General features: G+C 45.9%; 2 protein-coding genes across 5 annotated transcripts in view; one reads left to right on the forward strand and one right to left on the reverse strand.

Moving 5' to 3' along the window:
- The window catches only part of cops3 (COP9 signalosome subunit 3), a 283,931-nt gene that overhangs the window by 66,882 nt on the left and 203,814 nt on the right, over nucleotides 1-13,235 (forward strand). The gene's annotated exons all lie outside the window — the stretch shown is intronic.
- Nucleotides 1-13,235, reverse strand: part of parn (poly(A)-specific ribonuclease (deadenylation nuclease)) — a 160,146-nt gene that overhangs the window by 63,241 nt on the left and 83,670 nt on the right. For all 4 annotated transcript variants that reach the window (XM_070901094.1, XM_070901095.1, XM_070901092.1 and 1 more), the window contains 2 exons: nucleotides 1,243-1,298; nucleotides 318-404 (listed from right to left, as the gene is read on the reverse strand). In XM_070901094.1, coding sequence (XP_070757195.1) covers nucleotides 318-404; nucleotides 1,243-1,298 — 143 coding nt within the window. The remainder of the gene's footprint in view (nucleotides 1-317; nucleotides 405-1,242; nucleotides 1,299-13,235) is intronic.

Below are 13,235 nucleotides of genomic sequence, written 5' to 3' on the forward strand. Positions count from 1 at the left end.
TAAAAATGTTAGCTCAGATTGCTAATTGGCAGAGACATCATTAATGCTAGACTGGACTGTGATCTGCAGAGGGGTTTTTTAAAAACTTCCATTTCTTTAATTCCATAAAATTTCCCATTTTAGCAAACCATAAATTTCAGTGTACCTATTTTGGAGTATGCTTAGCATCAATAAAAAAAGGTGTATGAAAAAGATGCAGCTGGAGGATTAAACCCATCATTTTTAAATGGAGATGGTGCTAACCAGATTGCTAAGTTGTACCGGATGAAACTAGTCACTGCTTAAATTAGGTTGCAAGACAAGTAGGTGGATCTTACCAAAGGCACTGAAAAGTTGGTAGAGGTCACTGGTCTTCCACTCCTTCGGAAAGCGAACATGAAGAACATGGTCCCTCTTTGGTTGCACTGGAAAAGAAAAGTAAATGCTGTAGTGCCTAATCATAGAACTTCGAGGATTGAAAACGTGCCAGAGGGAAAAGTAGCAAGTACAATTTGTGTTCTCAACACACAAATCAGTAAAAATAGATGTATATGTAAGAAAGTGTCTGCCAATGACTAGTCATGGTATAATCCCAGAACAACTGATGGCCTTCATTATTACAAAAATCTTTTCACTACTTCCAGTGAGCTGTTGTATAGATTCTTTCTTTTCCCTAGAGCTTGTCTAACATTCCTTTCCAGAAAGTATCCAAAAGAAATGCGACACGAGAGAAAAACAATACATGACTACCACATATACTGAACTTGATTTTTCATACCAGAATTATCTGTAATTGCTTCAGTGCCTGGTACATTTCACAGTAAATTCTTAGGACAAGTTTTGATGGCAGTGTGAAGGCTAAAGCCACAGTTGCACTTGCTACTGTGGATCTCAGGGATTCCATTTCATCTTTGTCGGCAAACAATTATGTAACACAGCATTCAGCCTCTTCCTCCATTTCTTAAGCATGATCGTAACTCTTTGGCAGCTAGATCTTTTCAGCTTTTAAAATGAGCACATGTTCCATTACAATAGCAAACATTTAAAATCTATGACTGTTAAAAGTAGAAATACAATACATAAATTGGAATACACTTATTTTGAAATGTGAAATGGTTTGACATTGAGTTGTTTTGATATAGAATTATTACAACCCTCAAAAGGGTTACCCTGACTACATGCATTTAACATGAAGTAGGAAATTGCTCTTATGGGCATGTCAGTATAGGCACATATACATTCCAGTTCAAGTACTGTACTTACAATCTGGCCCACTCAGGTTCAGGTAGGGAATGTCAATCACTCTCATTAGAAACAGTCTGCATTAAAAAAAAAAGTAGGAACATAAATTTCCAGGTTGAAGTGAAGCAATCATGTGAGGAAAAATTATTAGTTTATCCTACAGGACAACAAGAAACTGATATTCTTCTTGGAAGCAAGAAATGAAAACAAGTAGTCCTGTGTATATCGGGCAGGTTGGGATCAATGCATTTTGCCGTCTCGACACCATGGCCGATGAAACCCAAGAATTTTTTTTTTAAAGCACTTAGCAACTCTTCATCCTCCAGCTGCCCACTTCCCGCTGTCTAAATGCCCCAGTGCCATTACTCACACCACGATAATTATCCAAACAGGATGGGGGTGGGGGAGGAGAAGAGGAGAGGAACGAGAGCGAGAGAGAGAACAGATAGCAGTCTGGATAGTTTCACCTGCTGTCGTGTTGGAGAGCTGAATGAGGTGAAAAAGTATGCAGCAGTCATAATCACATTATCGCAACGAAGCGTCATCAACCTGAAATGTTAACTCTGTTTCTCTCTCCACAGATGCTGCCTGACCTGCTGAGTATTATCAGCATTTTTTGTTTTTCTTTCAGATTCCAGCATCCGTAGTATTTTGCTTTTGTGTCACATTTATCCCCATCTTCTTTTGCATAATTTATATTGTGGCCTTATTCTTGCAAGAGTTCTAGAAGCCATGGGGGGGGGGGGGGGGGCGGATGTGACTAAAGGTGGCGGGGCTGCCTGAAAGGATTTAATGGATAAATCATCGCACTTTAATGAGGTGCGAACAGCTGCTTGAACTGCCCCGTGCTTAATACAGTTTAAGTGGCACCTTTTATAAACAACACCTCTGGTAATGGAGAATGGTTAACGCCATTTGCCTCAGACAGTCAGGGATAAGCAGCGAGGGTGCATGTTTTGCGGACTGTAATGCATTAATGCAGGCTGAGCGGCCCCCGGCTTGCGAGCACCATCGGAGCAGGCCGAGGAGCGGAAGGAGCAACATGGCGGCAGACCACTCCAAGGAGCTGCACGTGCTGGAGCAGAAGAGCAACAGCAGCGAAGAGGGACGTCACCAAGATCCAGGTCGGTGATTGGAGCGTGGGCAGGTACTACAGGAGCGGCGAGGTTAGGGCGAAGGAGCGGTGAGAGATTGCAAAGCGATGTGATCGGGGCCCAGGAGAGGCACGAGTTCGGGGCCCAGAAGAGGCGAGGGCCCAGGGGCAGCACGGACCAGCCCACACTGCGATATGTGTCCGTACTAGGTCCATGTAGCAGAGCTGGTCTCCAGTCGTCTTGGTTAATCCTCGCCACTGGACCAAGACCTAGCTCTGTCAAGCCTGTGTGGTTGTTGGTGTGCAATGGCCACCACACGTTAAAAAAAAATCCACACACAGGCATCTTCCACCCTTAAAGATTTAGTTCGGGACCTGGAATCTTAGGTCCTTCATTGAAACACCTGTGAACTTTTTGACATGGAAGCAAGTCATCCTCGATTCGAGGGACTGCCAATGATGATGATGAATTTGTTGTTACACATACTGACCTACTGCAATACTGGCACCATTGGATTGAAGATATAAGAACATAAGAACATAAGAATTAGGAACAGGAGGCGGCCATCTAGCCCCTCGAGCCTGCTCCGCCATTCAATAAGATCATGGCTGATCTGGCCGTGGACTCAGCTCCACTTACCTGCCCTCTCCCCATAACCTTTAATTCTCTTCTTGGTTAAAAATCTATCTATCTTTGACTTGAAAACATTCAATGAGCTAGCCTCAACTGCTTCCTTGGGCAGAGAATTCCACAGATTCACAACCCTCTGGGAGAAGAAATTCCTTCTCAACTCGGTTTTAAATTGGCTCCTCCGTATTTTGAGGCTGTGCCCCCTAGTTCTAGTCTCCCCTACCAGTGGAAACAACCTCTCTGCCTCTATCTTGTCTATCCCTTTCATGATTTAAAATGTTTCTAAGATCACCCCTCATCCTTCTGAACTCCAACGAGTAAAGACCCAGTCTACTGAATCTATCATTATAAGGTAACCCCCTCATTTCTGGAATCAGCCTAGTGAATCGTCTCTGTACCCCTTCCAAAGCTAGTATATCCTTCCTTAAGTAAGGTGACCAAAACTGCACGCAGTACTCCAGGTGCGGCCTTACCAATACCTTATACAGTTGCAGCAACACCTCCCTGCTTTTGTACTCCATCCCTCTCGCAATGAAGGCCAACATTCCATTCGCCTTCCTGATTACCTGCTGCACCTGCAAACTAACCTTTTGGGATTCATGCACAAGGACCCCCAGGTCCCTCTGCACCACAGCATGTTGTAATTTCTCACCATTCAAATAATATTCCCTTTTACTGTTTTTTTTCCCCAAGGTGGATGACCTCACACTTTCTGACATTGTATTCCATCTGCCAAACCTTAGCCCATTCGCTTAACCTATCCAAATCTCCTTGCAGCCTCTGAGTTCTCTACACAACCCGCTTTCCCACTAATCTTTGTGTCATCTGCAAATTTTGTTGCACGACACTCTGTCCCCTCTTCCAGGTCATCTATGTATATTGTAAACAGTTGTGGTCCCAGCACTGATCCCTGTGGCACACCACTAACCACCGATTTCCAACCGGAAAAGGACCCATTTATCCCAACTCTCTGCTTTCTGTTTGCCAGCCAATTCTCTATCCATGCTAATACATTTCCTCTGACTCCGCGTACCTTTATCTTCTGCAGTAACCTTTTGTATGGCACCTTATCGAATGCCTTTTGGAAATCTAAATACACCACATCCATCGGTACACCTCTATCCACCATGCTCGTTATATCCTCAAAGAATTCCAGTAAGTTAGTTAAACATGATTTCCCCTTCATGAATCCATGCTGCGTCTGCTTGATTGCACTATTCCTATCTAGATGTCCCGCTATTTCTTCCTTAATGATAGTTTCAAGCATTTTCTCCACTACAGATGTTAAACTAACCGGCCTATAGTTACCTGCCTTTTGCCTGCCCCCTTTTTTTAAACAGAGGCGTTACATTAGCTGCTTTCCAATCCACTGGTACCTCCCCAGAGTCCAGAGAATTTTGGTAGATTATAACGAATGCAGCTGCTATAACTTCCGCCATCTCTTTTAATACCCTGGGATGCATTTCATCAGGACCAGGGGACTTATCTACCTTCAGTCCCATTAGCCTGTCCAACACTACCCCCCTAGTGATAGTGATTGTCTCAAGGTCCTCCCTTCCCACATTCCTGTGGCCTGCAAATTTTGGCATTGTTTTTGTGTCTTCCACGGAGAAGACCGAAGCAAAATAATTGTTTAAGGTCTCAGCCATTTCCACATTTCCCATTATTAAATCCCCCTTTTCATCTTCTAAGGGACCAACATTTACTTTAGTCACTCTTTTCCGTTTTATATATCTGTAAAAGCTTTTACTATCTGTTTTTATGTTTTGCGCAGGTTTACCTTCGTAATCTATCTTCCCTTTCTTTATTGCTTTTTTAGTCATTCTTTGCTGTTGCTTAAAATTTTCCCAATCCTCTAGTTTCCCACTAACCTTGGCCACCGTATACGCATTGGTCTTTGATTTGATACTTTCCTTTATTTCCTTGGTTATCCACGGCTGGTTATCCCTTCTCTTGCCGCCCTTCTTTTTCACTGGAATATATTTTTGTTGCGCACTATGAAAGAGCTCCTTAAAAGTCCTCCACTGTTCCTCAATTGTGCCACCGTTTAGTCCTCGTTTCCAGTCTACTTTAGCCAACTCTGCCCTCATCCCACTGTAGTCCCCTTTGTTTAAGCATAGTACGCTCATTTCTGACACAACTTCCTCATCCTCAATCTGTATTACAAATTCAACCATACTGTGATCACTCATTCTGAGGGGATCTTTTACTAGGAGATCGTTTATTTTTCCTGTCTCATTACACAGGACCAGATCTAAGATGGCTTGCTCCCTTGTAGGTTCTGTTACATACTGTTCTAAGAAACAATCCCGTATGCATTCTATGAATTCCTCCTCCAGGCTACCCCGTGCGATTTGATTTAACCAATCGATATGTAGGTTAAAATCCCCCATGACTACTGCCATTCCTTTTTCACATGCCTCCATTATTCCCTTGATTATTGCCCGCCCCACCGTGAAATTATTATTTGGGGGCCTATAAATTACGCCGACCAGTGACTTTTTCCCCTTACTATCTCTAATCTCCACCCACAATGATTCAACATTTTGTTCATTGGAGCCAATATCAACCCTCACAACTGCCCTATCATCTTTTATTAACAGAGCTACCCGACCTCCTTTCCCTTCTTGCCTATCTTTCTGAATCGTCAGATACCTCTGCTGCAAAGGCGGGCAGGAAAAAGAGTGGGAGCGCGATAGTGATAGGGGATTCGATGGTGAGGGGAATAGATAGGCGTTTCTGCGGACGCAACCGAGACTCCAGGATGGTATGTTGCCTCCCTGGTGCAAGGGTCAAGGATGTCTCGGAGCGGGTGCAGGACATTCTGAAATGGGAGGGAGAACAGCCAGTTGTCGTGGTGCACATTGGTACCAACGACATAGGTAAAAAAAGGGATGAGGTCCTACGAAAAGAATTTAAGGAGCTAGGAGCTAAATTAAAAAGTCGGACCTCAAAAGTAGTAATCTCGGGATTGCTACCAGTGCCACGTGCTAGTCAGAGTAGGAATCGCAGGATAGCGCAGATGAATACATGGCTTGAGCAGTGGTGCAGCAGGGAGGGATTCAAATTCTTGGGGCATTGGAACCGGTTCTGGGGGAGGTGGGACCAGTACAAACCGGACGGTCTGCACCTGGGCAGGTCCGGAACCAATGTCCTAGGGGGGAGTGTTTGCTAGTGCTGTTGGGGAGGAGTTAAACTAATATTGCAGGGGGATGGGAACCTATACAGGGAGACAGAGGGAGACAAAAATGAGGCAAAAGCAAAAGACAGAAAGGAGATGAGGAAAAGTGGAGGGCAGAGAAACCCAAGGCAAAGAACAAAAAGGGCCACTGTACAGCAAAATTCTAAAAGGACAAAGGGTGTTAAAAAAGCAAGCCTGAAGGCTTTGTGTCTTAATGCAAGGAGTATCCGCAATAAGGTGGATGAATTAACTGTGCAAATAGATGTTAACAAATATGATGTGATTGGGATTACGGAGACGTGGCTCCAGGATGATCAGGGCTGGGAACTCAACATCCAGGGGTATTCAACATTCAGGAAGGATAGAATAAAAGGAAAAGGAGGTGGGGTAGCATTGCTGGTTAAGGAGGAGATTAAGGCAATAGTTAGGAAAGACATTAGCTTGGATGATGTGGAATCTATATGGGTAGAGCTGCAGAACACTAAAGGGCAAAAATCGTTAGTGGGAGTTGTGTACAGACCTCCAAACAGTAGTAGTGATGTTGGGGAGGGCATCAAACAGGAAATTAGGAGTGCATGCAATAAAGGTGCAGCAGTTATAATGGGTGACTTTAATATGCACATAGATTGGGCTAGCCAAACTGGAAGCAATACGGTGGAGGAGGATTTCCTGGAATGCATAAGGGATGGTTTTCTAGACCAATATGTCGAGGAACCAACTAGGGGGGAGGCCATCTTAGACTGGGTGTTGTGTAATGAGAGAGGATTAATTAGCAATCTCATTGTGCGAGGCCCCTTGGGGAAGAGTGACCATAATATGGTGGAATTCTGCATTAGGATGGAGAATGAAACAGTTAATTCAGAGACCATGGTCCAGAACTTAAAGAAGGGTAACTTTGAAGGTATGAGGCATGAATTGGCTAAGATAGATTGGCTAATGATACTTAAGGGGTTGACTGTGGATGGGCAATGGCAGACATTTAGAGACCGCATGGATGAATTACAACAATTGTACATTCCTGTCTGGCGTAAAAATAAAAAAGGGAAGGTGGCTCAACCGTGGCTATCTAGGGAAATCAGGGATAGTATTAAAGCCAAGGAAATAGCATACAAATTGGCCAGAAATAGCAGCGAACCTGGGGACTGGGAGAAATTTAGAACTCAGCAGAGGAGGACAAAGGGTTTGATTAGGGCAGGGAAAATGGAGTACGAGAAGAAGCTTGCAGGGAACATTAAGGCGGATTGCAAAAGTTTCTATAGGTATGTAAAGAGAAAAAGGTTAGTAAAGACAAACATAGGTCCCCTGCAGTCAGAATCAGGGGAAGTCATAACGGGGAACAAAGAAATGGCAGACCAATTGAACAAGTACTTTGGTTCAGTATTCACTAAGGAGGACACAAACAACCTTCCGGATATAAAAGTGGTCAGAGGGTCTATTAAGGAGGAGGAACTGAGGGAAATCTTTATTAGTCGGGAAATTGTGTTGGGGAAATTGATGGGATTGAAGGCCGATAAATCCCCAGGGCCTGATGGACTGCATCCCAGAGTACTTAAGGAGGTGGCCTTGGAAATAGCGGATGCATTGACAGTCATTTTCCAACATTCCATTGACTCTGGATCAGTTCCTATCGAGTGGAGGGTAGCCAATGTAACCCCACTTTTTAAAAAAGGAGGGAGAGAGAAAACAGGGAATTATAGACCGGTCAGCCTGACCTCAGTAGTGGGTAAAATGATGGAATCAATTATTAAGGATGTCATAGCAGCGCATTTGGAAAATGGTGACATGATAGGTCCAAGTCAGCATGGATTTGTGAAAGGGAGATCATGCTTGACAAATCTTCTGGAATTTTTTGAGGATGTTTCCAATAAAGTGGACAAAGGAGTACCAGTTGATGTGGTATATTTGGACTTTCAGAAGGCTTTCGACAAGGTCCCACACAGGAGATTAATGTGCAAAGTTAAAGCACATGGGATTGGGGGTAGTGTGCTGACGTGGATTGAGAACTGGTTGTCAGACAGGAAGCAAAGAGTAGGAGTAAATGGGTACTTTTCGGAATGGCAGGCAGTGACTAGTGGGGTACCGCAGGGTTCTGTGCTGGGGCCCCAGCTGTTTACATTGTACATTAATGATTTAGACGAGGGGATTAAATGTAGTATCTCCAAATTTGCGGATGACACTAAGTTGGGTGGCAGTGTGAGCTGCGAGGAGGATGCTATGAGGCTACAGAGTGACTTGGATAGGTTAGGTGAGTGGGCAAATGCGTGGCAGATGAAGTATAATGTGGATAAATGTGAGGTTATCCATTTTGGTGGTAAAAACAGAGAGACAGACTATTATCTGAATGGTGACAGATTAGGAAAAGGGAAGGTGCAACGAGACCTGGGTGTCATGGTACATCAGTCATTGAAGGTTGGCATGCAGGTACAGCAGGCGGTTAAGAAAGCAAATGGCATGTTGGCCTTCATAGCGAGGGGATTTGAGTACAGGGGCAGGGAGGTGTTGCTACAGTTGTACAGGGCCTTGGTGAGGCCACACCTGGAATATTGTGTACAGTTTTGGTCTCCTAACTTGAGAAAGGACATTTTTGCTATTGAGGGAGTGCAGCGAAGATTCACCAGACTGATTCCCGGGATGGTGGGACTGACCTATCAAGAAAGACTGGATCAACTGGGCTTGTATTCACTGGAGTTCAGAAGAGTGAGAGGGGACCTCATAGAAACGTTTAAAATTCTGACGGGTTTGGACAGGTTGGATGCAGGAAGAATGTTCCCAATGTTGGGGAAGTCCAGAACCAGGGGTCACAGTCTGAGGATAAGGGGTAAGCCATTTAGGACCGAGATAAGGAGAAACTTCTTCACCCAGAGTGGTGAACCTGTGGAATTCTCTACCACGGGAAGTAGTTGAGGCCAATTCACTAAATGTATTCAAAAGGGAGTTAGATGAAGTCCTTACTACTCGGGGGATCAAGGGGTATGGCGTGAAAGCAGGAAGTGGGTACTGAAGTTTCATGTTCAGCCATGAACTCATTGAATGGTGGTGCAGGCTAGAAGGGCTGAATGGCCTGCTCCTGCACCTATTTTCTATGTTTCTATGTTTCTATGTTTAATTCCCAGTCTTGGCCACCCTGCAACCATGTTTCTGTAATGGCCACCAAATCATACCCATTTGTAATGATTTGTGCCGTCAACTGATTTGCTTTATTTCGAATGCTGCGTGCATTTGGGTAGAGTGTTTTCATCCTAGTTATTAAACCATGATTTTTAGTTTTGACCCCTCCTGCAGCCCTTTTATATTCAGTGGCCCTTTTTGTTTCTTGCCTTTGGTTTCTCTGCCCTCCACTTTTGCTCATCTCCTTTCTGTCTTTTGTTTTTGTCTCCTTTTTGTTTACCTCTGTCTCCCTGTATTGGTTCCATCCCCCTGCCATATTAGTTTAACTCCTCCCCAACAGCACTAGCAAACACTCCCCCCTAGGACATTGGTTCCGGTCCTGCCCAAGTGCAGACCGTCCAGTTTGTACTGATCCCACCTCCCCCAGAATCTGTTCCAATGCCCCACGAATTTGAATCCCTCCCTGCTGCACCACTGCTCAAGCCACGTATTCATCTGTGCTATCCTGCGATTCCTACTCTGACTAGCACGTAGCACTGGTAGCAATCCCGAGATTACTACTTTTGAGGTCCTACTTTTTAATTTAGCTCCTCGCTCCTTAAATTCGTCTCGTAGGACCTTATCCCTTTTTTTACCTATGTTGTTGGTACCAATGTGCACCACGACAACTGGCTGTTCTCCCTCCCTTTTTAGAATGTCCTGCACTCGCTCGGAGACATCCTTGACCCTTGCACCAGGGAAGCAACATACCATCCTGGAGTCTCGGTTGCGGCCGCAGAAACGTCTATCTATTCCCCTTATGATTGAATCCCCTATCACTATCGCTCTCCCACTCTTTTTCCTGCCCTCCTGTGCAACAGAGCCAGCCGCGGTGCCATGAACTTGGCTGCTGCTGCTCTCCCCTGATGAGTCATCTCCCTCAACAGCACTCAAAACAGTGTATCTGTTTTGCAGGGGTATGACCAGATGGGACCCCTGCACTACCTTCTTTGTACTACTCTTCCTGCTGGTCTTCCATTCCCTAGCTGGCTGTGGATCCTTCTCATGCGGTAAGACCAACTCACTACACGTGCCACTTATGTCATTCTCAGCATCGTGGATGCTCCAGAGTGAATCCACCCGCAGCTCCAATTCCGCAACGCGGTCCGTCAGGAGATGGAGGCGGATATACTTCTCACACACGTAGTCGTCAGGGACACCGGAAGTGTCCCCGAGTTCCCACATGGTACAGGAGGAGCATAACACGTGACCAAGCTCTCCTGCCATGCCTTAACCCTTAGATACACTTAAATTGGTAACAACAATGTTACAGTTTACTTACTGATATAAAAAATAAAAATAAAAGCTACTCACCAATCACCAGCCAATCACTTACCCCCTTGGCTGTGACGTCACCTTTTGATTCCTTTCTACTTCTTTTTTGCCTTCTCTCCCCGCTGTAGCTGCACAAGTACGCCTTTATAGGCCGCTCCGACGCTGCTCCCGCCTCTCACCAACTGCCGCTGCCTGTGGAACACCCGCTGGGCCTTTATAGGCCGCTCCGACGCTGCTCCCGCCTCTCACCAACTGCCGCTGCCTGTAGAACACCCGCTGGGCCTTTATAGGCCGCTCCGACGCTGCTCCCGCCTCTCACCAACTGCCACAGAAACTGCCCCACCGGTGGTATATGTAGCTAGGTCATTTGTGACCAATGTATCCTAATCAGCCACACAAATTATTTAGTCCTCTCCATTTAGATGAAAAAAAATCCTCAAAATTTAGATTGCAGTGGGACCTTCAAAACTACTAGCAGGCAAATACAACAGATAATTAGCCTAGTTATCCTCAGCCAAATCAGTCATTTCACCCTCACTGGTCACAAATGTCAAAAACCAATATATAGCAAATTTGTCAGATAGACTACGAGAGTTGTGCAGATTGTTGCAACAATCATTAGAAATTGTGCAAAAATCAAAGTGAGAAAAGTATGGCAATTTTTGTGGAACTTACAATAGGAAAGATGTGCATTTTGAAAGCTTTTATTCTCAATACCTGAAGAGTTAGTTTCAAACTAATGATTGCAATTCCCTTAAAGGATCGACTGCTACAAGTAACAGCCACACCCAACTCTTGGATCACAATACCTGGCCAAGCAAGTTTGACATAAATCAAGTAGGGGCTTGCCCGATTATCTCAGTAAGATCTGATCATTTCTGCAAGCTAAGTTTTGTTCACTACTGGATTTTAACACTATTTTAGTCACTTAACACTTCTATCAAATAATTCAGCACTCGTCTTTTTTTGTACATCACTAAGTCAAAAGGAAAGAAATCATTGAGAGAGAGAGATCTCAAAAGACCCATTGTAGAAAAAGTGTCAATAGCTTGAATTCACAAATTTTTTGTCTGTGATTAGGTTCTGCAATAGATTTTTTTGCAAACACCCCATTTAAAAGGAGAGCGTTGCTTTTAACTCGAACTTTTGTCCTCCATTCAATAAAATACTTAGTTGATTCTTCCTCTGCATTGGAGTTATATATTCAGTGTAACTATTTGTACTGCACTTTTTTTGATAGATATGTTTGTCAAGCCCCGCCCCATCCCAGTCCCAAATCATTCCCTCCACGTGGTGCTGAAAAGCAGAACCTGAGGCCCAAGACTGCTGATCTGATCTCTCTTCCCCCTCCCCCCCAGTCTCTCTCTCCACCCCCTACCTTGCTCTCTCCCCTTCCGCCGACTGCTCTCGCTCTCCCTGCCGGCCGCTCTTCTCATTCAAACTGCCGCTCGAACTGGTCCTGGTCAATGGATCGGAGGCATGGGAGGCAATGTGGAGCTGGTCCAGCCAGTGATATTTGTCCGAGGGCAAGAGACTGTGAGCAAGACAACGAGCGAGAGAGAGAGGAGGACTGCGAGCGAGAGAGAGAGAGAGAGAGGAGGACTGCGAGCGAGAGAGAGAGAGAGAGAGAGAGAGAGAGAGAGAGAGAGAGAGAGAGAGGAGGACTGCGAGCGAGAGAGAGAGAGAGAGAGAGAGAGAGAGAGAGAGAGAGAGAGAGAGAGGAGGACTGCGAGCGAGCAAGAGAGAGAGGAGGACTGCGAGCGAGAGAGAGAGAGAGAGAGAGAGAGAGAGAGAGAGAGGAGGACTGCGAGCGAGCAAGAGAGAGAGAAGGAGGACTGCGAGAGAGAGAGAGAGAGAGAGAGAGAGAGGAGGACTGCGAGCGAGAGAGAGAGAGAGAGGAGGACTGCGAGCGAGAGAGAGAGAGAGGAGGACTGCGAGCGAGAGAGAGAGAGAGGAGGACTGCGAGCGAGAGAGAGAGAGAGAGAGAGAGAGGAGGACTGCGAGAGAGAGAGGAGGACTGCGAGCGAGAGAGAGAGAGAGAGAGAGGAGGACTGCGAGCGAGAGAGCGAGAGAGGAGGACTGCGAGCGAGAGAGAGAGAGAGGAGGACTGCGAGCGAGAGAGAGAGAGGAGGAGGACTGCGAGCGAGAGAGAGAGAGGAGGAGGACTGCGAGCGAGAGAGAGAGAGAGAGGAGGACTGCGAGCGAGAGAGCGAGCGAGCAGGACTGCGAGCGAGAGAGGAGGACTGCGAGCGAGAGAGCGAGCGAGGAGGACTGCGAGCGAGAGAGGAGGACTGCGAGCGAGAGAGAGGGAGAGAGAGAGGAGGACTGCGAGCGAGAGAGAGAGAGAGAGAGAGAGAGAGAGAGAGAGAGAGAGAGAGAGAGAGAGAGAGAGAGAGAGAGAGAGAGAGAGAGAGAGGAGGACTGCGAGCGAGCGAGAGAGGAGAGAGAGAGAGAGAGAGAGGGAGAGAGAGAGAGAGAGAGAGGAGGACTGCTAGAGAGAGAGAGAGAGAGAGAGAGGAGGACTGCGAGCGGAGAGAGAGAGAGAGAGAGAGAGGAGGACTGCGAGAGAGAGAGAGAGAGAGAGAGAGAGAGAGAGGAGGACTGCGAGCGAGAGAGAGGAGGACTGCGAGCGAGAGAGAGAGAGAGAGGAGGACTGCGAGTGAGAGAGAGAGAGAGAGAGAGGAGGA

The sequence above is a fragment of the Pristiophorus japonicus genome, chromosome 15 (assembly GCF_044704955.1).
Source record: "Pristiophorus japonicus isolate sPriJap1 chromosome 15, sPriJap1.hap1, whole genome shotgun sequence".
NCBI classification, from domain to species: domain Eukaryota; kingdom Metazoa; phylum Chordata; class Chondrichthyes; family Pristiophoridae; genus Pristiophorus; species Pristiophorus japonicus.